Source organism: Ochotona curzoniae, unplaced genomic scaffold (assembly GCF_017591425.1).
Source record: "Ochotona curzoniae isolate NIBS_2020 unplaced genomic scaffold, NIBS_Ocur_1.0 scaffold_3208, whole genome shotgun sequence".
Classification (NCBI taxonomy): domain Eukaryota; kingdom Metazoa; phylum Chordata; class Mammalia; order Lagomorpha; family Ochotonidae; genus Ochotona; species Ochotona curzoniae.
The window spans coordinates 17,057,364-17,081,626 of NW_024467106.1; the positions used below are offsets into that span (position 1 = coordinate 17,057,364).

The 24,263-nt window shown below is 46.9% G+C and overlaps 1 protein-coding gene across 2 annotated transcripts in view; it reads right to left on the reverse strand.

Annotated features, from left to right (window-relative positions):
* Positions 1 to 24,263, reverse strand: part of RGS3 (regulator of G protein signaling 3) — a 124,282-nt gene that overhangs the window by 96,861 nt on the left and 3,158 nt on the right. For both annotated transcript variants that reach the window (XM_040963876.1, XM_040963879.1), the window contains exons 2-5: positions 5,852 to 5,902; positions 3,085 to 3,143; positions 1,996 to 2,090; positions 680 to 748 (exon numbers count right to left, since the gene is read on the reverse strand). In XM_040963876.1, coding sequence (XP_040819810.1) covers positions 680 to 748; positions 1,996 to 2,090; positions 3,085 to 3,143; positions 5,852 to 5,902 — 274 coding nt within the window. The remainder of the gene's footprint in view (positions 1 to 679; positions 749 to 1,995; positions 2,091 to 3,084; positions 3,144 to 5,851; positions 5,903 to 24,263) is intronic.

The window sequence follows — 24,263 nt, forward strand, 5'->3', positions numbered from 1 at the left end:
CTCCTGGGCTCTGGGCTGTCCACAAGATCAGCCTACGTGAACTCCCCCATAGAAGATTTCTCTACCTCCTTAGGGCAGCTTGGGTCTGCCATACACAACCCTGCCTCCTTGCTTTGCTCCTGCTGTGCCCTGCTACACTATCCTTTCCAACCTCCTCTCTTTATTTGTACTCTCTTTCCAAGGCACAAATTGGGCTTTCTCCATGAAGCCCTCCTTGGCAAGCCCAACCCGCACCAAGCACTCCCTCCTCCCACACGGTCCTTGTTACTCATGTCAGTCCTTTCTTCACGCAGCTGCGTGTGAGGTGCCAGGTACAGCAGAGAAGAAGAGAAACAGACCAATTTTCCACCATGCTCAGAGTCTTGTGGCACTGGGTATGTGCGTATTATAACTTCATTTATCTCCATGCAGCGCCTGGCATCCCCACCTGACTGGCGAACATCGTGAGAGCAGATACATGTGTCAGTCGAATCGGCTGACATGGAATACTCAACAACCACTCGTCGGTACCGCTGTCTTTGGCATCACCTAAGGTGACGAGGGACTTGGGAGTGGCAGCCTCTGTAACTGGCTGTAGCCAGTACAGTTCATCTATCCAGCGGGCATTAATGGAGCCCTGGCTGCCTACTGGCTCCCTGCCTGCCACCCACTGCCCCGTCTGCTCAGCAGTGCCCCTTACCTGGAGCTCCCAGCCCTGTTCCACACAGTGACCAGCAGCCGCTTCTGTTCATCCTCCTCATGGACAGGGCTGTGTGAAGTGAAGAAGAATGTCAGGAGGACCCAGCTCCAGGCCAGGCCCAGGGAGTCAGTCACACTTGCAAACATCTGGAAGGCACCTAAACAGCTGGGCAAATAAGTTACAGTGCAAACAGCAAGGGAGATGACCACAGGCATGCAACAGAGGCAAGGCTGCCTGATCAGGGACTAGGAGAAGTTTCCCCACACTTCTTTAAAACACCTGGCCCTTATAAATGCACCTCCCACTCACAGAAAAACCTCCATTGTCACATCAGCTAATGGTCGGAAAAGACACCCAGTGGGACATTTCTGCCCAACTAACACAACTGAGTGCTTTCTATATTCTTTCTTGCTCGTCTATTTTCCACAATAAGCAAAAACAACCAACACCAAGATATTGTGATGGCTTCTCACTCACGAGGAAAGACAAAATGTTCACCACCTTCCTGCTGGCCCCAGAGTTCAGAGATGTGAGAAATAATCCTAACAGCAACAATAACGAGCGGCCTGCCAGGCTCTGTGCTACCAAGTCCTGGTCACACCTCATCACTGTCTCAGGCTAGTACTATTATTAGCCCCGTTTGACAAATAAGGAAGCCAAGGCTCAGGGAGGTTAGCAAGTTGAAATAAAAAGGGGGACAGGGAGGCCAAACTTCCTTGCGCTTGGAAAATTCCTATCTCTGAAGTAAAGAACTAGGCCCTGGAGCATGGTGGGACACTCCCCACTCTTTCCTGGGGCTTTCCCTAGTAAGGAGAAGCAGCCAAATGAGACTTTATCACAGCAAGCCTGTGCCAGGGATGCAAGGGCACAGGGCATAAGACAAAGATGGCCTTTAGAAGGGGCTGTTGCACTGCCTAGATGCAATTGTAGGATTGGCCATCAGAACTGTTTCTGAAGAGGCTCTTCCTCCTCCCTCCCCCCTGCCCCGCTTTCTGTCCCCCCCTTTCCCTCTCCTCCCTTCCTCCTTCTCCCTCCTCCTTCCTCATCCTCCCTTCTCTCCTCCCTCTCCCTTCTTCTTCCTCCATTCTCCTCCCTTCTTTCTCTCACCTTCCTCTGCCTTCTCCCCTTCTTCCTCTCCCCTCTCCCTCCCCTTTCCTTCCTCCTCCATTCTCCCTCTCCCGTCTCCCTTCTCCCTCCTCCCTCTCCCTTCTCCATTCTCCTCCCTTCTCTCTCCCTTTCTCCCTTCTCCTCCACCATGTTCCCTACATCCTCCTCACTCCTCGCTCCTCTAGGACCCAGCTGCACCAGACTCTTACAAGAAAAAGTGCTCATGGAAAGCCGGGTCCCTGCAGTCAGGAATGGTCTGTGTCTTTTGACGGCGCCTTCGGTTGTCTTCAGGGATCAAAGAAATCTTGAATTGGGAAAAGTAAGTGTTAGCTGATCTCACAACCATGAGATCACCCAAGCCCAGCTGCTGACCGCACAACTCCTCAGCGTCCTGCAAACCAGCCTCTTCAGAGGATGGTGTGGAGGCCCTGGTCACACACTGGGAAGGAATAAGGAGCCTAAGACCAGAGGAAGTAGGGTCAAAATGCCAGCACACGGCCTCTCGGGGGTTGACACCAGAAAGGTAGCCTGGGCCCAGCCAGGGATGGGTACAACTCTTCCCCTCAACACAGAGGTTTCCCTCAAAACCAAAGCCTTCTCTCGTCTAAGTTCCCAACAGCTGCTGAGGGATCCCTTCCCATGAAGAACCAGGTCAGCCACCTGCTGAGGCTACAAGCCCACACTCTTACCCATGCTGCTCTTCCCCGGCCTCCAGCCCCAGTCCTGTACCCAGGGGCCTCTGAGCAGACTGCAGGCCTCAGGAATGATGCAGAGGTGGGCATAGGGCCTGTCGCTGGCACACCAGCTGCCAGGCTCCTGGCCTGTGGAGCCTGGCACTGGAATAAATGCTTGCCACTGCAGGGTCCCTGGCTTCAGGGCCTGGGCCCTAAGCAGAGGGTTCTTCCATCCCTTAGCAACGATTGCCCTGCCTGGCCATCCCATCTCTGCTGTTGATGGGAATAAGAAAAATGTTGCTTGTCACAAGAGGCCTTGGGATTCCCTGTGGTCGAGTCACCCACATATACACTGTGCCCACCGACATGTGTAACCAAGCTCACTCTTAGGATTCTAGCTCTTGCAGGAAGTCCTAAGGACCACACTGAGATTTGGCACAGAGTTTTGCCCAGCCTAGGATCTCATCACTTTGCTTAATAAATGCCTACAAGCTAAATGAATGGGATGTCAGCCACCAGCTTGGGCATGCCTAGGCCCACAAGTATGCTGGGGAAACCTTGGAACTCAACCCAGCAAGGTGATGCCTCGATAGCCCTCACCACACCTCCATCCCCGACGGATACCTTCACATAGGGATCGCAGACACCAGGCTCTTTGCTCATCAGGCCTTTGGCTTCCATGACTAAAAAGAGAATTGGAATATTAGGGTAGGTAAGGGGGAAACACACACTCACACTAATTAACAGATCTGGAAAGAAAGACAAGGCATGCCTGTGAGCAGTAGAGCCCTTGCTTGATGTGCATAACCACTACTGGTCACTGCTTAACCCCTTTATACATTCCTCCTACACCCTGGTAGCAGCCTCCCAAAGGCCTTATAGAGGGTATTCAATTCTTAAGACTCTTTCAGCCAAAAAGAAACTTAAAATGTATCAAGTCCAACCCCTCACTAAATAGGGAAAATGCAGCTCCAAGCCGAAGCCCATAAATACCATGCAATGGTAATGAGAGTAGAATTGGGATTCATGTCTCTGGACTCCCAGTCCAGTGCTCCTTACATCACACAAGCCTGCCTCCTGGGAATGAAGAGTGAAGCTAGAGGATTCCTGTAAACTAGCAGACTAGCTGTGGCTGATGGACACTAAATAATAATAATAATAATAATAATAATGTGTATGCACAGTAATTGTGCTACGTACATTAGGTGGTGTTTGACAGTGTTTAAGAGTGCCAGACAAATGGTTATCTAAAAAAGTGAAGAATAAGGGTAAATAGTAGATGTAAGTTAGGTGCAGGTCTAGCCCTGAGGGCAAGTGTGCCACAGCTGGCGCTCTGGGGCACCTGAGATGCCATTGTCCCATATCAGAGCACTGGTTTGTGTCCCAGCAGCTCCGCTTCCACTCTGGCTCCCTGTTAATGTGCCTGAAAGGGCAGTGGAGGATGGCCTGAGTACTTGGATCCCTGTGAGAGACATGGATGGCGTTCTGGGCTGCTAAGACCATCTGTGGAGCAGTTAACAAGCAGATAGAAGATTTTTTTCTCCCCGTCTCTCTCTCTTTATCATTCTGCCTTTCAAATAAACCAAATTAATCCTTAAAAAATAAAATTTAAACGATGAAAGAAACCATAGTCCATTTGCCCAAGGTCTGTAGAAATCAACCACAGATCTTGCAGACCTAAAGCCTCTTCTCCATCTTCTTTTGTGTTGGATTATGACTGGGCCTCCGGGGCTGAAATGGACAGAGCTCCTGGTCTGAGGCAGGAGGCCTGGGAAGCCAAAGGAAGAAGGCATGGGCTGCAAGGGCTGAAGGGCCTGCAACTGGGGTGGAGCCAAAGCAAACTGTGCAGGACAAATGAAGTGGTGGATGCCAAGATGTATTCTGCAAAAACTGTTTGCACAGCTGGAGTCAGGCCTGACAGGCAAAGAACATCCCTCTGCTGATCCTTGGGAACTTCCCCCTGGCCCCCCCAGGCCCAGGACAGCAGGATCCCCGGCGCCTGCTGGTCTGTTCACCCTGGTATCCTAGCTACTGTTCCTGCATGCATCCTGCCCTTCAGGACATAGCTGCTGAAGGCAGGATCCAGGCACTATTGACAGTGAGGCAGGCACTGTTTGTGTCTCCCAGTTTGGTGGAGGGACCAGACACAGGGCGGTACATCAGAATCAGGCTGTGATGAGGATACATAAAAGCCCAGGCAGGTGGGAAGAGGGTGGGGACTTGATCCCTGGAGGAGATGGCAAGGCAAAATGAACCTTCCTTCCTAATCTTAATGATGATTAAGATGGGAAGATTTCTTGTCAATTCAGAGAAAAGGAGAAAGAAAGATGTATTTTTCAAAAGGAGTTCAAAGCATAATAATCCCCAACATAGGGAATAATGTGTACAAAGGCATAGGGGCTAGCCAAGTAGGACCTATGAAAGGGGGTACAATAACAAGGGATGTGGATGTCTTTTTGGCGACAAGAACTAGGAGGCTGGAGAGAAGGGCAGAGCCTCCCAGGTTGAACAGGATTGTCTAGGTGCTAGGGACTACGACTGAAGCTTGGTAACTATGTGCTCGGTGGAGGGATAAATAGGCAGGTAGGTTGACTGATAAAAGATCGAAATCTTCTCCTGGGCTATGTCCCAGTCACACTGGACAGCTCTTCAGATGTATCCTGCCCTCTCCAACCCCCAGGCCCTAGGACCTGCTGCTCTGTGTGTGTGAAACACCCAGCTACCCAGTTCACTTCTTCCTGGCTCAACCTGTTCTCCTCCTTCAGGATGGAATGTGAAAATCACTCCCTTTGTCATGTCTTCCCTGGTATCCCATAAACACCATCCAGACAGGGACAGGTACTTCTGTGTCCCCAGCCCCTAACAAAGAGTCAATGTTTACTCATTATTTTGGAATGAGAGTTTTCTATCTTTAACAGTCATTCAAGGTTTCCTACATGGTGGGCACTGTAAGCAATTTACTATAATATTTACTCATTTAATTCTAATAACCCATAAAACAAATACTATGATCACTGCTTTTGGACACAAGAAAAACTTGAACTTGCTCAAGGCCACTCCATAAGAAAGCATCAGAGCCAGGGCTCAGATTCAAAGGGTCTTTTTCTCAAAACTTGATCCTGACTGTGGTCTTAAACTGTAATGGTCTGCCCCACTGAGGCCAAAGATGGTGTGGAGGTGGCCAAAGACAAACCCAGCCAGTGGAGGACACATCAGAGGCAGAAGCAGGCCTGGGGCAGTAGAAACAGCCCAAGTGAATACCCACTGCTTGCAGGCTATTACAGGAAGACAACAGAAGCCTTGGCCCACAGAAGTATCACACCCCACCCCTGATTCCAAGATGGAAGGGAATGGCCACCCATCCTTAGAACCTACACACAGCCATACTCACCATGGAGCAGCAGAATCCCATCCTGCGCATCAATCGACAGCTTCAGCTGACCTAAGGAAATAATGGTAGGAACAATCTCACCTCTGCTCCTTGTTGGGCAAAAATGGGAGCAGAGGTGCCAAGATGCTCCTTTGATCATTTCAGCCACTCAGACTCCCACAGTCTCTGGCTGGAAGGGATCTCAGCCAGTACAGCCACTGTACCCCCACCAAGGGCCCCTGCTGCAGTGCCCCCAGCTGCAGTCCTTCTGGTGCTGGGGAGCTCACTGCTGCACCAGGCAGCCCAGGTGGGTCTTGGCGAGCACTCACCACAGGAAGGAGTCAGATGTCAGTAAACGTGTGGGAAAAGGATGCTGTTGTACACACCATGTTGGAGGGAGGACGGCTGGAGGGTAGTTTTTGGCAACATCTATTGGATTTCAATGTGCATGTCCTTCAACCTAGCAACTTTCATTCCAGACAACTATCATAAACAAAAATTCACATGCCTGCTGATACCACAGCATTATTTAAAACAAGGAAATATTGGAAACAATGGAAATATCCATGAATACAAAATGGGTTAAGCAAATCTTCTATTGCTAGCTACATTGTGGAATAGCATGGGCTGTCAGTAAGACTGGAGAGGCGCTATATGACTTGGCAAGAAAATATTGTTGACACAAGTTTTTAAAATGAATAAGCAAATTGCAGAACAAATAGAAATGTGTGTGTGTGTGTGTGTGTGTGTGTGTGTGTGTGTGTGTGTGTGTGTATTCTGAATGGATGCCAAGGTAAAAACAGTTATCACATCTAGGGAGGAGACTGGAAGTTAAAAGGGAAGGTGATCAAGAGGGATTTCAATATACTGCTATTACTTTTGTCTTAACAATATGAATCCATCCACAGGTGATAGTACTTGTACAACTGCAGATAAAAGGAATAAGAAAGAGGGAAAGAAGAAGGAGAGAGAGGAGGATAGAGAGACGCCAGGAAGGAAGGGAGGAAGGAAGGGAGAAAAGACAAAAGGGAATGTGAGATAAAAGTAGGACCAGGACAGAAAAATAGGTGACAAGTAACTGGCTGAGGTTCCTCCATCACTGGCTTTTCCTGTTTTTGTTTAAATAAAATTAAATGAAGACTAAAAAAAAAACTTCCAATCAGTCTCACAGCCACCTTATGACCTCTACTTGGGCCAAGGAAGAGAGACAGGGTCGGGCTGGTCTTCCTTACAGACACTTAGAAAACTTTCTCTCAAGCTGGAAGACTCTGAAACCTCAGGAAGCCACTGGACTCCATCCACCTAGGGCACAAAGGCTGGGAAGACCATACGTCGGGCCAGGCACATCAGCCAGAAAGCCCTAACACCTGCTTCATCCATGACACTTCATCCAGCAGTCACCCTCCTCTGCTCACTTCCCTCCAGGGAGGGGAACTTGCTTCCCTTTCTCATTTTTAACAGTCTCTGATATCTCAATGTTCCAGGTTATATTGAAATTAAAAATGGCCTCTCAGGGATTTTCCTTGGCCAGATCTGGTCCTGCCAACTCTGGGCTCTCTCCTCTAGACCTGATGTGAAAAGTCCTGCCACCATCGATCATGGCACAAAGAGACATCCCTTCCTCAACTCAAATGCTCATCTCTAAACCCACTCCAGGAGACAAATGGTGACTTGGGCCTGTACTTGGTGACTGATTGGAGGAATGGCAGCTAGAGCTTGGAGAACAAGTTGCGGGGAGTGGGAGGGTGGACGAGTGCATAATTTCAGCACTGGGCCTGACCCCACTAACCACTGTGGCCCAGCAACTATCCATCCTCACACTCAGGCACTCAAGTTACAGTCCAAAACAGTTCAGACTCCAGCAAACCCAGGCTCAGCCCTTCACGCACCAGAAAAGTCTGTTGATCTCCCACCCAGGAGACAGGTCTGCAAAGCCCTGAAGCCGTTCCAGATCCCACTGCCCTCCTCTCTATCCAGACCTCAATGTTCATGGCACTATGAGGTAGATGTAATAACAGGGGTCACTGCACTGTCCAGGCTGGGATCAGATAACATCGTAAGGTGAAAAGGTCTTTGGATGAAAGGCATCACAGGGATCCACAGAATTATGATGCCAAGAGCTGAGAAATTACCACTTAGGGGCTCCCTAAAGCTGAGCAATCTCCTGCAAGAACTGTCTCCGATTCACTGTAGGGTGGGAGAGGAAGATTTGGAAACAGACAAGGTCAGCAGACTCTGACGGAATCTCACCAACACAAAGGCATCTATGTTTAACACAAAACATTTTGTTCAGAAACTCACAGCGGTGCACAGGTCGCTCTGGCCCAAGCACGTTTGGATTTCCAAAGCCATGGGAACCAATGTGTTGTATAACATCTATCATCTGACGAAGACTCCCAGAAACCAAGAATTAGAACTCTCCAAACACAAATGCCAGCAATGCCACTGAGCAGACCTTTGCCTGGCACTTGGAGAAGTTAAGGGTAGGCCTGCATGCAGGTGCCTGATCCCAGGGGGCTCACAGTCCAGTGGCTAGGACATACATATGAGCAAGACTGATGGTAGAGTTGGAGCAGAATCCAGGGCTGGCATGGAGACTGGGAAATCTGATGAGTTTGCATAGCTCTGTGCAGCTCCTATGCCAGGCCCTGATCAGCAGGGCCTCCTCTGAGAAAGCCAGCGTGTCCTATATTTTGTCCCAATAGAGAAATCAAGTCCAGCAAACCAAACTCCTCAGGTCAGGGCACACCACTCCAGCTCTCCTGGGTCTCAAGGATGAGGGTGTAATGAAGAACAAGACCCTTTGCTTGTTCATGCCTGCCTCCCCTGTCCTCCTCCATCAGCCCACTCCATGAAATGTCTGACGCATAAGGCCCTTGAAGTCACTTTGCTCAACCTCAACATTCAGTAGATAAGATTGTCATATCTGAGATAAAAGTGACTTGTTCTGGGATCTGAGAACCAAAGCCCGGACTGGAATCACTAACTCTAGCACTCTCTATACCAGTCTGCTAGGACACCCACAGTCCTGTAGCATACACTTCCCCCGACAGGCAGCATTCCATCTGCCAGGGCAACCCTTCAATTTGGGAGCAGTGATGCACAAGACACCACAACTTTTCTCAAGAAGCCATGAGCATACCCAAAAGAACACAGGCTCCAAGATTAATTTCCAAGTATAGAAAAAGAAGCCAACAAGTAAAGCAGGGGGTCGGGCTAAATTTCTGAGTCTTCAGATGGTCTCCCCACCCACTAATCAACCCCTTCATGGCCCCTACATCTCTGACATTTTCGACATTCCTACTTCCTGTGAGAGTGCCCAGGAGGGTTCAGGTTGAAGTCATTCTCACCAGGCTTGGAAAGGGTGCTTACAGAGGGTGTGACTCCAGTTAACAAGGGAATGCAGTTGGGCACCAACTCTGTCTGCAAAAGATGGTGGAACAGATGCCCAGAGAAACTCCACACCCAAATTCTGCAGGCACAGGATGGGGGTGGGGATCAGAGTTATAGACATGGAATTGGCTAAGAAACTCAGCCTGAGGGCCAGTACTGTGAAATAATGGGTAAAGTTGCTGCTTGTGGTGCCTGGGAAAGCAGTGGAGGATGGCCAAAGCACTTGGGCCCCTGCATCCATATGGGAGACTCAGAGGAAGCTTCTGGCTCCTGGCTCAGACTAGTCTAATTCCAGCCGTTATGTCCACTTGCAGAATGAACCAACAAATAAAAGACCTCTCTAACTTTGTCTTTAAAGTAAAAATATATCTTGACAGGAAGGAAGCAAGGAGGGAACGAAGGAGCTAAGTCTGGTAGACAATACTTGGTAGAGAATCCCATGAAGGTGAAAGCTGCTTCTCAGGACATGGTCAGAAAGAGACTTGTTCAAAAGATTAAGCAAAAAGATTTGAGCTGCCCACTCCTGCTGGCCTCAGGGGTCTGCTGGAGAGTGGCCCAGAGGGAGCCCATGTCATCATGCTGTTGGCAGAGAACACAGCCTAGCTACAACAAAGCAACAGTCATCCTAAAACCCAATTCACAATTGCCCATTTCAGAGCTGCCGTGTTCTAAAAGCTACAAGAAGGGTGATGACACTAGGGTCAATGTGCAGAGCAGGCAGGGTGCACCAAGAGCCTCGGCAGCACTGACATCCCCAGATCTCCCTTCCCGTGTGGGAACAAGTCTGTCTCCAGTGCAAAGGGAGAGAGGAGCCTAGCCAGCTGCCAGGGCCCCTACTCCCTGTGGGCCTCCCCAGTTGCCCATTCTCCCTCCGTACCCTCTAATAGTGAAATGGTAGACTGTGGCAGCGCTGAGGACCTAGGAGCCAGCCCACTCTTGGGACACAACCCTGAGGGATTTTACATGGACTATGTTGAAGAGGGGGAAAATACTAAGTCTGGTGCAGAAAAATGGCCCTGGCTGGGGACATTGCCCACTAGTAGAAGATTCACGAAGAGCTCATGTGAATCGGAGGCTACTGTGGTGGGAGAAGTTATGCTGGACCAGTTCAATCCTCTTTGCTTGACTCTGTGCTGCCTGTGAAACCAGATACTGTGTTTTCCCAAGCTGTTTTTCCTTCCAGAAAGACACTGCTCTGGCCAGCCTCTAAGCCTTTTAGACCACTCAGCAATTCTATTTTTCAGCATAAACTAATAAATTAGCATTCAAGTCTCCTAATGAATTAGATTCCTGTGGATCATTTAAGGGATTCTAGATTCTTCCCGGCATGACAGCCAAATGAAATTTCGGAATCTACTGCAGTCAGCATCCGCCCTTGGCTGAACTGTAACAGCACGAAGGCTTAGCGGTTCCCCTCTGGGAAGGTGGGGAGCGCAGACACACACAACCTGCAGGCTTCCTATGTGCCACATCCCAGAGCCCAGGGTCATGGTGGAGCATTAGGCATGCTCAAGCCTGGGCAGAAAAAACCAACTTCTCGTAGATGCTTGCTAGGCCCTCAGAGCTTTACTACTTACTTTTTTCTTTCTTTCATTCCTCATAATAGCTCCGTAAGTTTATCACCTTGGATAGACAAAGAAGCTGAAGCTTAAGAGTTAATCAGGTCATCCAGGTTTCCCAATCAGTGGCAGGATGCGGCCATTCCAGGTCACTCAGAGCCGCTCTGTGCCAGGGTGAATGGAGGTGGGAGATGCAAGGCAAACATTTTCCCACCACGTCTCTGATGCCCCTCTTCACAAGAAGTAGAGCTAATTTGTTGAGTTTGGATGTGAGCTGGACTTCATGACTTGCTTCCAAGAAACAATAAGGTGGTTTCCAAGATTAGGATAAAAAAGGCATTTGGGCTCCTTTCTTTCTAATGGTTATATTGAGGATTTATACCAATTAATTATTTCAAACACATAATTCATTCTGTTTTAGTATAAACACAGAATTGTGCAACCAATCATCACTCTATAATATTAGGACTTTTTTTTTTTTAATACTCCCCTAGAAAAATCGTGGGGCTGGCATGGTGACACAGTGGGCAGCCCATATGAGCACCAGTTTGAGTCCTGGCTGCTCCACTTCTAATCAGCTCCCTGCCTCTGGAAAAACAAAAGAGAACCCAAGTTCTTGGGCACCTGCCTCTCAGAGAGAGATCCAAATGGAGTTCCAGGCTCCTGAACTCAACCTGGCCCAACCTTGGTGGTTGTGGCACTAGTGGATAGGTGATCTCTTGCTCTTGATCTCTAACTCTGCCTTTCAAATAGATAAACAAACCTAAAAAAGAAAGAAAGAAAGAAAGAAAGAAAGAAAGAAAGAAAGAAAGAAAGAAAGAAAGAAAGAAAGAAAGAAAGAAAGAAAGAAAGAAAGAAAGAAAAGAAAGAAAAGAAAGAAAGAAAGAAAGGAAGAAAGAAAAGAAAAAAGACCATTCTCACTAACAGTCATACCCAATTCCCTTCTTCTCCCAACACTGTCAATCACTCATCACTTTCTGCCTCCACAAACTTGCTTATTCTGCCCACCAGATATAAATGAAAGTATACAGACCTGGCATATTCACCTAGCAGCCAAAGTCCTCGTCTTGTACACTCCAGGATCCCATATGGGCACCAGCTCTAATCTCAGAGGCCCTACTTCCCATCCAGCTTCCTGCTTGCGGCCTGGGAAAGCAGTCAAAGACAGCTCAAAGCCTTGGAACGTTGCATCTGTGCAGGAGACCCAGAGACCATTAAAAAAAAAAAAAAAAAGCCTCAGCTGAGCTGATCCAAAGCCAGGAGCCTGGAGCTTCCTCCGGGTCTCCCATATGGGTGCAGGGTCCCAAGGCCTTGGGCCATCCTCAACTGCTTTCCCTGGCCTCAGACAGGGAGTTGAATGGGAAGCAGGGCTGCCAGGATTAGAACTGGTGCCTATATGGGATCCAGGTTCAGGAAAGGCAAGGTCTTCAACCACTAGGCTAGGGCACTGGGTCTATGATATGTAGTCTTTTGTCACCAGACGCTTTTACTCAGCATAACCTTTTCAAGGTTCATTCATGTTGTATCATGGCATTGCTTGTAAACCAGAATAACCCTTATGGAAGATAATATGGAAATTCCTCAGAAATATAAAAATAGATCTACCTATCAGTGGGATGACCTAGCCATCCCACTTCTGGGAATTTATCCAAAGGAAATGAAATCAGCATATGAAAGAACTATTTGTATTTCCGTGCCTATCATAGCTCAATTCACGATAGTTAAGATACATAATTAACTCAAATGTCCATCAGCTGATGACTACATAAAGAAAACAGTACACACACACTATGAAAAAGCATTCAGCCATTAGAAAAAATGAATACTGCCTTTTGTAAACAAAATAGATGTAACTTGAAACCATTATGCTAAGTGAAACAAGCCAGTCCCAAAAAGACAAATATTATGTTTCCTCTGATATGTAATATTAAATATAGAACATTAAAAAAACATGTAAGAATGAAGCAGACATCTTGTGATATGTTTTTAGCCCTTTTTATGCACCTGAGGAACTGTGTTCTACTTTTTGATATTATTTGTGAGTGGTACATTATGCTTGTGATTAGAATGGACTGATATCTTCTTACAAAAATTAAAAAGAAAGAGAAGGAAGGAAGGAAGGAGATTGAAGGAGGAAAAGGCAAAGGAAGGCAGTCTGGTTATCTCAGAATTGCACCCATGAAATCTGTTCTCTTCATATTAAAATTTATTTTAAAATACTTCATTCCTTGTTATGGTCAAATAATATTCCACTGTACAGATAATGTTGCATCTTGCTTAACCATTCCTCTGGTGAAGGATATGAGTCATTTCCGTTTTGGGTTGCTATTAATAATGCTGCTATGAATATTTATGTACAAGTTTTTGTGTGGGCACAGATTTTATTCCTTTTGCATACAACCTAGATATAGGATCATTAGATCAAATGGTAACATGACATTTAACTTTTTCAAGAACTGCCCATTTTCCAAAGTAGCTGTGTAATTTCACACTCCAATTTCTTCTTATCCTCTCCAATACTTGTTATTGCCAATCTTTTTTATTATGGCCATTTTAGTGGACTAGTATCTCATTATGGTTCTGATTTGCATTTCCCTGATTGTTAACGATGTCAAACATCTTCGCAGGTGCTACTGACCATTACTATATCTTCCCTGGGAAAATGTCCATTCAGGTTCCTTTCCCACTTCTTAACTTGGGTCGTTTGTCTTTTATGGGATATTTGATCATTGTCCGCATTATACCACTTACTCAGAAGCTGCCATGCTCTGAGGACACTCACTCAGCTCTCAGGACAGGACCCATGCATGAGACACAGGTAAGTACAGGCAGCAAGGAACTGGCCTCTTGCCACGAGCCATATGAACGGGTCTACAAATTGTCCGCTCAGCTAACTGAGAAAATGAGCTATCAGAAAAACTTGCTCAGACACAACAGACATACCCATTGTGTCACCATAATTAAGACACACAAGTCTGATCTCACAAATAAAAGTTGTTAAACCCAAAAAGGGGTGTTTTTTGTAAGATTTATTTTGTTTTTACTGGAAAACCAGATATACAGAGAGGAGAAAAGACAGAGAAGAGGATCTTCCATTTGCAGGTTCACCGCCCAAGTAGCAGCAAAGGCTGGAGCTAAGCCAATCTGAGGCTAGGAGCCTGGAGCCTCTTCTGGGTCTCCCATGTGGGTGTAGGGTCCCAAGGCATTGGGCCATCCTTTACTGCTTTCCCAGGCCACAAGCAGGGAGCTGGATGGGAAGCGGGGCCCATATAGGATCCCAGCAAGTACAAGGCAAGGATTTTAGCCACTAAAGAACCGCACTGGGCCCAAGCCCAAAGAGTTTTAAGATAAATCAGTACTTGATACTAAAGAAACAAAGACTTCCAACTTTGGAGGTCTTTGGTTTTCTTAATAGACTGTTGATAGATTCAAATCATGCCATGTAGTTCCACTACACTGCAAAATCCGGAACTATCCCCCATTAATCCAGGCACTCTTGCAAGGCTTCTCCACCAGACCAAAGGTTTTCTTTCATATACATTCTGTAAGATATTATTACCTGCAGGAAATTCACATTATTCTGCCCTTGGCAATTTCCTTTTAGATTTTATTATAATGTTTTTGTAAATCACAACATAAAGTCATGTAATTTTAATTCCAAAATTGTCAATGTTACCACATTTATAAACTACTCAGCATCCTTACCTATTTCATATTACAGACTTTCTTTGCAGTTACATATGTATTATTTTATAATGATGAGCATCTTGTTATGTGCTTGCCGACAGCTAAATAGAATCAATAATTTATTGTTAACACAGGTGCTATTTTTAAACTATCAAACTTTCCTGGCAGAACAAATTTTATACGCAAAACACAAGAGAAAACAGCATGGAACTATGCACAAAACATCGGTTTGGGAGTCAGAAAACTGGGTTGGAATCCTAGCTCCACCACTGCACAGCTCCAGTTTCACTTTCTGTGTCTGCACAATGGCAATAATAAGAATAGTAATAACAATATTACAGATGTGTGAGGCACTGGCACATAAACAGCACTTCCCCAAAAGGACTGGGCAGGGAAAATAGGAGGGAAAATAAGAAGAAAGCAAACAAGCAAAAACGACTTGGAAGAATTCACATATGGAGGGACTTCATTTCTAGGAAAACAGACCAGCTGAGGCAAACTTGAAACAGCTGACACAGCACAGCAAAACATCTTAGAGCCAGATAGGGAGGAGCTGGCTAGCAGATCCTTGGGGATGGAGGTCTAGGGGAGCCTATTGGTTTCCCAGGCCAACTTTCTCCTGGGGTGTTTTCAAATTCCAAGGAGGGGGCGTTACTGGAAGGCAGAGTGGCTGAGCAGAGGCTCTGCCTGCCCGTCAGAACTGGAGGCAGTTCAGGAGGAACAGGAGAAACAGGAGGGAGGCCAGGACCCCCTAAGACACAGGGTTCTTCTGAGTCTCCACCTTTGGCATTGGGACCCTTCAAAGGTTGGAACAGGAGGGAGGCCAGAACCCCCTAAGACACAGGGTTCTTCTGAGTCCCCTCCTTTGGCATTGGGACCCTTAAAAGGTTACCTCTCATAAACAGGGTGAACTGTGAGCAGACACAGCCGCTTGAGAGACTACAATTCAACTTGAAATCCTCTCAGTTGCTAACATTGAATTAAGATGATCCCACAGGGCCAAGGTGAAGACACAGCAGGTAAAGCTGCCACGTGTACCTCTGGCATACCATACAGGTTCAGTTCATGGCCCTGCTCCACTTCCAGTCTAACTTGCTATTAACAGCTTGGGAAAAGCAGCAGAAAATGGCCCAAATGCCTAGGCCTCTGCCACCCACAAGGGAGACCCAGAAAAAGTTCCTGGCTCCTGGTTTTGGCCAGGTCCAGCACTGGCCATTGCATTCACCTGTGAATCAGAGGATGGAAGATCCCTCTCCCTATCTCTCTCCCCCTTTCTCTCTGTAACTTTGGCCTTAAGATAAAATAATTAACTTTTAAACAAACAAAAGAAAAGATGATCCCAGATTGCTAGTGACCGCCTGCCCCTAATAGGTCACCAGAGATCTTTTTGAAGGAAGAAACCCTTCTAGGACCACACTAAGCAGGCAAAATATGTGGCAGTGACTGGCCTTCACAATTCACAGGGCATGTCTGTAACATACAGGGTGGAAGAACAGCAGATGCAAAAAGGCAGGCCAGGCAAGTAAGAGCCCAAACATCCGGGTAGCTGTGTCAACATCTGTAGCACAGAGGACTCCATAACGATATAAATGAAGACATCATCACAAAAGTTTCAACTCTCCAGAAAGATCATTCTAAATCTGTGTGTTCTTAATATAGCTTCAAAATATATAGTGGAAAAACTGTCAGAACCACAGTGGAATAACAAATTTACAATGGCTGTTGAATTTTAACACCTACATTGGTAACTGGTAGAAAAAAAAAAAAAAACGGGGAGTCCAGGTAAGTCTGCTCAAAGGCGCATATGTCTGAAGTGGCTGGGAGAATCTGCACCAGGCCAGGCTTCCTGCAGGGGATCCTAGCTCCCTGTCCACTGCTGCCAAGCGGTGGGTGAATCCTAAGCTTGTGGGCAGCAACAATGGAGCTTGGCTTGCCTGTTGGTCACCTGGCAGTGAGCTCTGGGGTCTTGCGGATCTGGAATTACTGCCTAGGGACATCCATGGATAAAACTACAGTACATGTGGGTAAGGAATGAATCCTGAGGGACACTCAATGACAGGGCCACTATACTTGCAAGTAAGTGAGGGGACTGAGACCTGGTAGCTTGGAGGGGAGAGACTGGAAGACCTGTATGGCTCAGATGCATACACCAGCCCACATGGGAGTCCTGAGTTGGGCTTGTTAGCATGGAACATTGTTGACCACCACATGCCAGTCCACATGAAAGCTAGGGCTAGGGGCCTAACAGGACTAGATCCCAGTACCTGACTGTCAGAACAGGGGATGGGTCGCATTAGGTAGGACCATGACACTAAACAGCACACAACAGAACCAGGTCCAGCAGTAGATTCTGTGGGGGATATATGGGCCAACCCTGTGGAAATACAAATCCCTCTGGTTAGTCAAAGAGTTGGGGTAATGGGCTGAGCTAGGTGTGACCATGAACCTGCCAACTTTCACAGGTACAGGGACTGAGAATAGTCTGGGCAGGTCCAGGCGGCAGCACCTGCATATGCATCCTAAAACAAAGTGTCGGGTGGACTGGGCCGCAACACTCACCAGCTCATACAAGGCTAAAATGGAGGGGCAGGTTAAGCTGGGCAAGGGTCTAGCACCAGCTGGCATGTGTGAGATCTGGGTCTGGGAATGGGTCAAGTAGGAGAACTTGAGAACTTGAGAAACTCCCCTAGTGGGTCATAGCTCCAGCTGGTGAGCACATAGTCCAGGCCTGGGGGATCAGCAAGTTGGGCAAGGTAGCTTCAACTGTTGACAAATGTATGGGTTAGTTTTGGAAGTGGGTGGACTGAGTAGGTCTGAGCAAACCTTAGCTCACCAGCAAGTGCAGAAATGAGGCTGGAGCACAGATCATGCCAGGCTAGGTTGTCACATCTGCAGGTATGCATGAGCCATGGATGGGAGCAGATTGAGCAAGGCTCAAGGCAAGGTTGCAGCACCTGCCAGCGAGGGTTGGGACTGGGGGCTGGCCAGGTCAGGCCAGGCTACAGCTTCCAAAGGCAAAGGCCAAGACACAGGTGGGACTATGCCAGGCTGGTCAGAGCAACCATTGGCATGCGCAAGATCTATAGCTGGGAACAAGTCTGACTGGGGAGCAAAAAGGGCATCCTGACTAGGTTGTAGGTCCTACTGGTGAGCGCGAGGGCCAAAGTGGGGGCTGCTATCTGGTCTGTACATGGCTGCAGAATCCCTCAGCACAAATATGGACTGTATCTGGGGTGCACCAGACTGGGCTAGACTCCAGCACCCACTGGTACTTGTGAGAACCATGGTAAGTGTAGGACGGGCTGGGCTAGGTCTCTGCCCCTGCTGAGCCATATGTGATCTGTATCTGGGTGTGGACCAGGCTTGGCTGGGCCGTTAACACTCAACAATAAAAACCAGAATGGGTAAGGCCAGTCAGGAAAGGCCATTGTTCCTGCTAGGACAGGAGGTGGACTAAGTAGGGCTGGCCCATGGACCCACAGTGTGTACAAGATCTGGTATTGGGAGAGGCTCTGATGGAGGAGCTTGGGCAACTTCTGTGTCAGGACACAGTCCCTGCAGGTGAGCGCAAGAACCATGATAGGGAGCAGCCCAGACCAGGCCAGGTAATGGTACCCACCAGCATACATTTGGCACAGGTCCAGGGCAAACCAGGCTGAGCCAGTTCGTATCACCTGCTGGCAAATCACTCAAGAATGGAGTGTGGGTTGAGCCGGGTTGGATTGCAACACAAGCCATTTCACATGAGGGCCAGAACTGGGGGCTGGCTAGGCTGGGCCCAGCACCAGCATGAACTGTAGCCCCCAACAGCATGAGCTGGAATTGGGAGCAGGCCAGACCCGGTCAAGTTAAAGAACCCAATGGCAAATGCCGAGGTGAGGTGGGCCATACCAGACTGGGCCTCAGTGCCCAACTAACACAGCATACACGAGATCCAGGGGGGAAAGGAAGAAATCCATTAGGGGGCTACATGGGGCTCCCCTGCTGGACCACCACTCCCACTGGTCAGCATGAGAGCTGGGATGGGGACAGACCAGGCTGGGCTGGGCTACAACACATCATGTGAGCTGGACCTGGTTAATGCCAAATTTGTGTTAACTATACCAATGTACCAGCACAGTCGCCTATTCTTTTCTTTTCTTTTTTTTTTTTTAAGATATGGGAAGGAACATGCCAACAGACAGGATCTAGGGACCTACGCATAAGCGTGCATGGGCCCTGGGTAGGCAGGCAGGGCCCCAGGCTGGCATGCCATGCCACCAGAGGACCAGGCATGGGGAGGCTGTGGATTGCTCAAGGAAGTGGGTCTGGAGATATGTAGGAGGAAGGACTGCTGGGAAAGAATGTGACAGGTGAGGAGTGACTTCTGGAGGACTTCTACCAACCTGGCTACTGCACTTGCAGGTAAAGGAGAGGGCTGAGACCAAGTAGTTCTGAGAAGGGAAATCAGAGCACCCTGTGGGGCCAAAAGAATTCCACCCCACCCTACATGAGAGAGCTGAGCAGGGATTGTTGGTATCAACCACACCTACCAGCACACAGAAAAGCCATGGCTGGGGGTCCTGCCTAGAAGGCTCAATCACAACACCTGCCAGTAAGGGTTAGGACATGGGGTGAACCATGTTTAGCTGGGCCATGACATTAATTAGCTCACAAGAGAACTGGGCTTGGGAGCAGATTCTGTGGGGAATCATGGGTTCATCCCTGTGGGTCTGCCATACCAGCTGGTTTGCTCGAGAGCTGATGTGCTGAGCTAGGCATGACCATGGAACTCACCAACACTCATGGATACTGGAGTTGGGAATGGGCCAGTCTGGTCCAGGATGGAACCCACAGGCTCACCCAAGAATTGGGTGTGGGGCAGGCCAGGCTGCATCATTCACCAGCATTCACAAAGGTCAACATTAGCGGACAGACTGCCGGGTAAGGGTCTAGCACCCTCTGGCATGCATGAGATCTGAGTCTGGGTGTGGGTCTGGTGGGGGAATTTGGGAAACTTCCCTGGGGGGCCATAGCAGCTGCTGGTGTGCACATGAGTCAGGGCTGAGTGTCAGTCAGACCTGGCAGGGCTGCTTCATTTGTCAGCAAATGTGCAGGTTGGCTCTGTACGGGGTAGTCCAGGGAGGGCCAAGCCAAACCATAGCACACTGGCATGAGCAGGAACCAGGATGGGGTTCAGATCATGCCAAGCTAGGCTAGGTTATGACATCTGCCAGTTTGCATAAAAGCCAGGAATGGGGGCAGGCTGGGGAGGGCTAGGTTGCAGTACCCACTAGCGAGAGTTGGGATTGGGGGCGGGCCAGGCCAGGTCAGGCCAGGCTACAGCATCTGATATCAAAAGCATGGGTTATGCAGGGCTGGGTCAGAGCAACTTACTGCCATGCGCAAAATCTGTGGCTAGGAGCAAGCTTGGTTGGGAGCTAAGGGGACACCTTTGCTGGGCTGCAGTTCCCAGTAGTGAGCACAAGAGCTGGAATGGAGGTGCAGTCTGGGCTGGACATAGATGCACCATCCCTCAGCGTGGGTGTGGAATGGGCCTAGGGCATGCCAGACTGGGTTAGGCATCCTATCTCAAATAAATAAATGTAGTTCTAGATTGTGAAAAATGTTTGGGTTTCACATTTTTATTGCAAAGTTTCACATGTTAAGATTCAACACCCCTTCATAATAAAAATCCTCCACAAACTAGGTACACAAGGAACATTCCTCAAAATTATAAAGGCTACACATCACAAAGCAACAGGCAATATCACATTGAATGGGGGAAAGCTAACAAGACAAGGATGTCCATGTTCAATGTAGTCCCGGAAGTTTTAGCAAGAATAGCTGGAAAGAAGGAAATAAAGAGCATTAAAATTGGAAAAGAGGAAGTCAAATTACCCATGTTCACAGATGACACGATGCTGTACATGGAAAAACCTAAACACTCCACCAAAAAGCTACTGGATTGATAACTCAATTCAGGAAGGCTTTGGGTTATAAAACAAACATTGTAAAAGTAGCTTTTTTGTATGTTAGTGATGTGATCACAGAAAGTCCAGAAAGAAATCCCATTCACAACAGCCCCCCCCGAAAGGGGGGGCGGGTGTTGGTATGATGGCTTAGTAGCTAAATCCTTGTTTTGCATGTGCCAGGATCCCATATGGACACTGGTTCATGTCCTGGCTATTCCACTTCCCATCCAGCTCCCTGCTTGTGGCCTGGGAAAGCAGTAGAGGATGGCCCAAAGCCTTGGGACTCTGTACCCATGTGGGAGATGCAGAAGAAGCTCCTGGCTTCAGATCAGATCAGCTTTGGCTGCTGCTACCACTTGGCGAGTGAATCAGTGGATGGGAGAGCTTTCCTTTTTTAATATTTATTTATTTTTATTGCAAAGTCAGATATTCAGAGAGGAGAAGAGACAGAGAAGAGGATCTTCCATCTGCAGATTTACTGCCCAAGTAGCAGCAAAGGCTGCAGCTGAGCCAATCCAAAGCCAGGAGTCCGCAGCTTCTTTCAGGTCTCCGATGCAGGAGCAGGGTCCCAAGGCTTTGGGCTGTCCTCAACTGTTTTCCTAGGCCACAAGCAGGGAGCTGGATGGGAAGCAGGGTGCTGGAACTCGAACCATTGCCATATGGGATCCTGGTGAGTTCAAGCCACTAGGCATCAGCGCTGGCCCCTAAAGATCTTTCTATCTGTATCTTCTTCTCTTTATATAAATCTGCTTTTTCCAATAAAAATAATGAATAAAATCTTAAAAACACATACAAAAAACAAAAAAATTCAAATATTTAGGAATAAGTGTTACCAAAGTGAAAAAAATCTCTACTGTGAAAATTATCAAACATGAATGAAAGAAGTCATCGAGGACACAAAAAATAGAAAAATATTCCTTGCTTATGGATGGGAAGAATCCTTATCACAAATTTGTCTACACTACCCAAAGCAAGCTACAAATTTGATGTAAAACTTATCAAAATACCAATTATAAAATGCATTCCTAACATTCATATTGAAACACAAAAAACCTACAACAACCAAAACAATCCTGAACAACAACAACAAAAAAATTAAGCTACCGGCATCACAATATCTGCATTCAAAGCGTACTACAAAGTTATAGTAATCAAAACAGCACGGTACTGGCATAAAAACTGCCACATAGATCAAAGGAATAGAAAAAAGGGCCCCCAGAAATTAACCCACATACATACAACCAACTGACTTTTAATAAAATTGCTCAGACGATACAGTAGAGTGACCATACAAATAGTGATGGCAAAACTGGATGTATATATATAGAAGAATGAAATTAAATCCATACCTCTCACCACATACAGAATCAACTCATGATGTATCAAAGACCTAAATTTAAGATCTGAGACAATGAAGTTTTTGGAAGAAAACATAGGGGAAACACTCCATAACATTGGCGTGGGGGGTAATTTCTTAGATCAAACTAAACAAATGAGATTATACCAAAATCAAAAGCTTTTCCCCAGCAACGAAAATGATCAAGCATGAAAAAATAGTTGATACAATGAAGGAAAAATATTTGCAAACCACCTACCCACCAAAGGATTAACATCCAGAATTTACAAGCAACTTTAAAAACTCAACAACAATAAAACAACAACGCAGCTGAGAAATGGGGACAAGGACTTCAATAGACAATTCTCAAATCATGAAAAACAAATGGGCAACAAATATTTGAAAAAAATACTCATTACCATTAACCATCAGGGAAATGCAAATGAAAACCACCATGGGATATCATGTCACCCCTGTCAGAATGGCTAAAATTCAAATTACACAGAGCAACAAACGCTAGCAAGGATGTAAAGAAAGGGAAGCATTTATACACTGCTGGTGGGCATATAAATTAGTGCAGCCACTGTGAAAAACAGTGTAGATATATTTAAAAACTAGAAATAAACTTGCCTTAGGATTCAGCAATCTCATTCCTGGGTATATACACAAAAGCCCTGAACACAACAAATCAGATACCTGGACCACCGTGTTTACAGCAGCATTGTTCATAATAGCCAAAATTTGAACTCAATCAAGGTGTCCGTCACCAGATGAATGGATGAAGAAAATGTGGTATATATACACAAAACAGCATATTATTTAGCTACAAAAAAGAATGAAATTCCACTATTTGCAGCAAAATGAACTCAACTGGAGAACATCATGTTGAGTGAAATAAGCCAGAACCAGAAAGACAAAGACCACATGTTCTCCCTATATGTGGGAGCTACATTGAGAAATAAACGGAGAGAGAAATTTCAATGTGTACTGGTGCTGCTGCAAATATAGTTTTGTGAAACTTTGTTTTATAGCTTTGTCAAACAATGGGTAAAAGTGTTATACCACCATAGTTTTAATGATCTGTGATTACACTAAAATGTACTTTTATGGGTGATACGGTCATTTTTTCCGCACAAGTACTGTTCATGGCCATTGTCCGTACTCCCAGCTTCTCCGCTTCCAAGGCAGCAGAGGATGGTTCTAGTATTTTGGTCCCTGCCACCCTTGTGGGAGACCTCAATGGAGTCCTGGGGTCCTGGCTTTTTGGCCCAGTCCAGCCGCAAACGTTGTGAGCATCTGGGGAAAGAACCAAAAGATGCCAGGCCTCTCTCTCTCTCTCCCCTCTCCTGTCCTCCCTCTCTTTCTTTGTGCCTTTCAAATAAAATTAAAATAATAAACATAGCTAATCCTATTTGGTATCATCAGGTCACTAAAAAATTTCTTCTCAATAAATAAATCTTTATAATAGCTTAAAGGAAGAAACAACTCAATATACATAAAAAGACAAGTGAATAAAATGTGGCATGCTTATATTATATTATGTATTACATTAATGATAATATTATATAACATTCAGACATAAAATGAAGTACAGATATAAGCTACAACATGAATGAAGTTTGAAACATTATGCTAATTAAAATAAGTAAATCCCAGAACAGCAGATACAGGGTGCTGCAGCTTAAGCTGCAGTTTAAGATGCCAGAATCCCATGTCAGAGCATCAGTCTGAGTCCCAGCTGTTCTCCTAATCTTGCTCCCTGCTAACGCACCTAGGAAAGCAGTGGAAGATAGACCAAGTGCCCGGGTCCCTGCCACCCACGTGGCAGACTTGGAAGGAGTTCCTGGCTTTGCAAACCAAGGATGGAAAACAGTTCCTTGCCTCTGATTCTGACTCTTCCTGCCTCTAACTCCTCCCGTCATCAGTCTGCCTTTCAATAAGTAAATCTTTATATAAAGGTGCTGGAGATGCCAAATGAAGTGTGTGCATGTCTGATAACTGTGTGTTTCTGATCCTGATCAAAGCAACATGGTGTCTCTTCTGTTTCCTGAGATGTATATGTCCCCTTTAAATGTCTGTATTCAAGGGGCAAAGATTGGGCCTGGTGGTTAAAGACCCTTGCATTCCATATCAGAGTGTCTGGTTCAATTTCTAGTTACTCTGCTTCCAAACCAGCTTCCTGTCACAGTGCACCTAGGGAAGCAGCAGGTGGTGTTTCAAGGAGTTGGGTCCCCAACTCCCACATACCATGCCTGGACTGAGTTCCTGGCTGCCAGCTTCAACAGGCTCACTCATAGCCACTGTAGGCACTTCAGGAGTGAGCCAGCTGATGAAAATGCACTCTCTCCACAACTTGCTCACTTGCTCTCCCCTTCCCTTCCAAATGTGTAACTATTTGTAAATATTTAGGAAACGACCACGTGTCCAGCTTCTTACTGATCCTGTCAAGGCAAAGCCCACTGCCGAAGGTCAGGGACTACCCGTCACGCTGGGAAAAGGCCAGT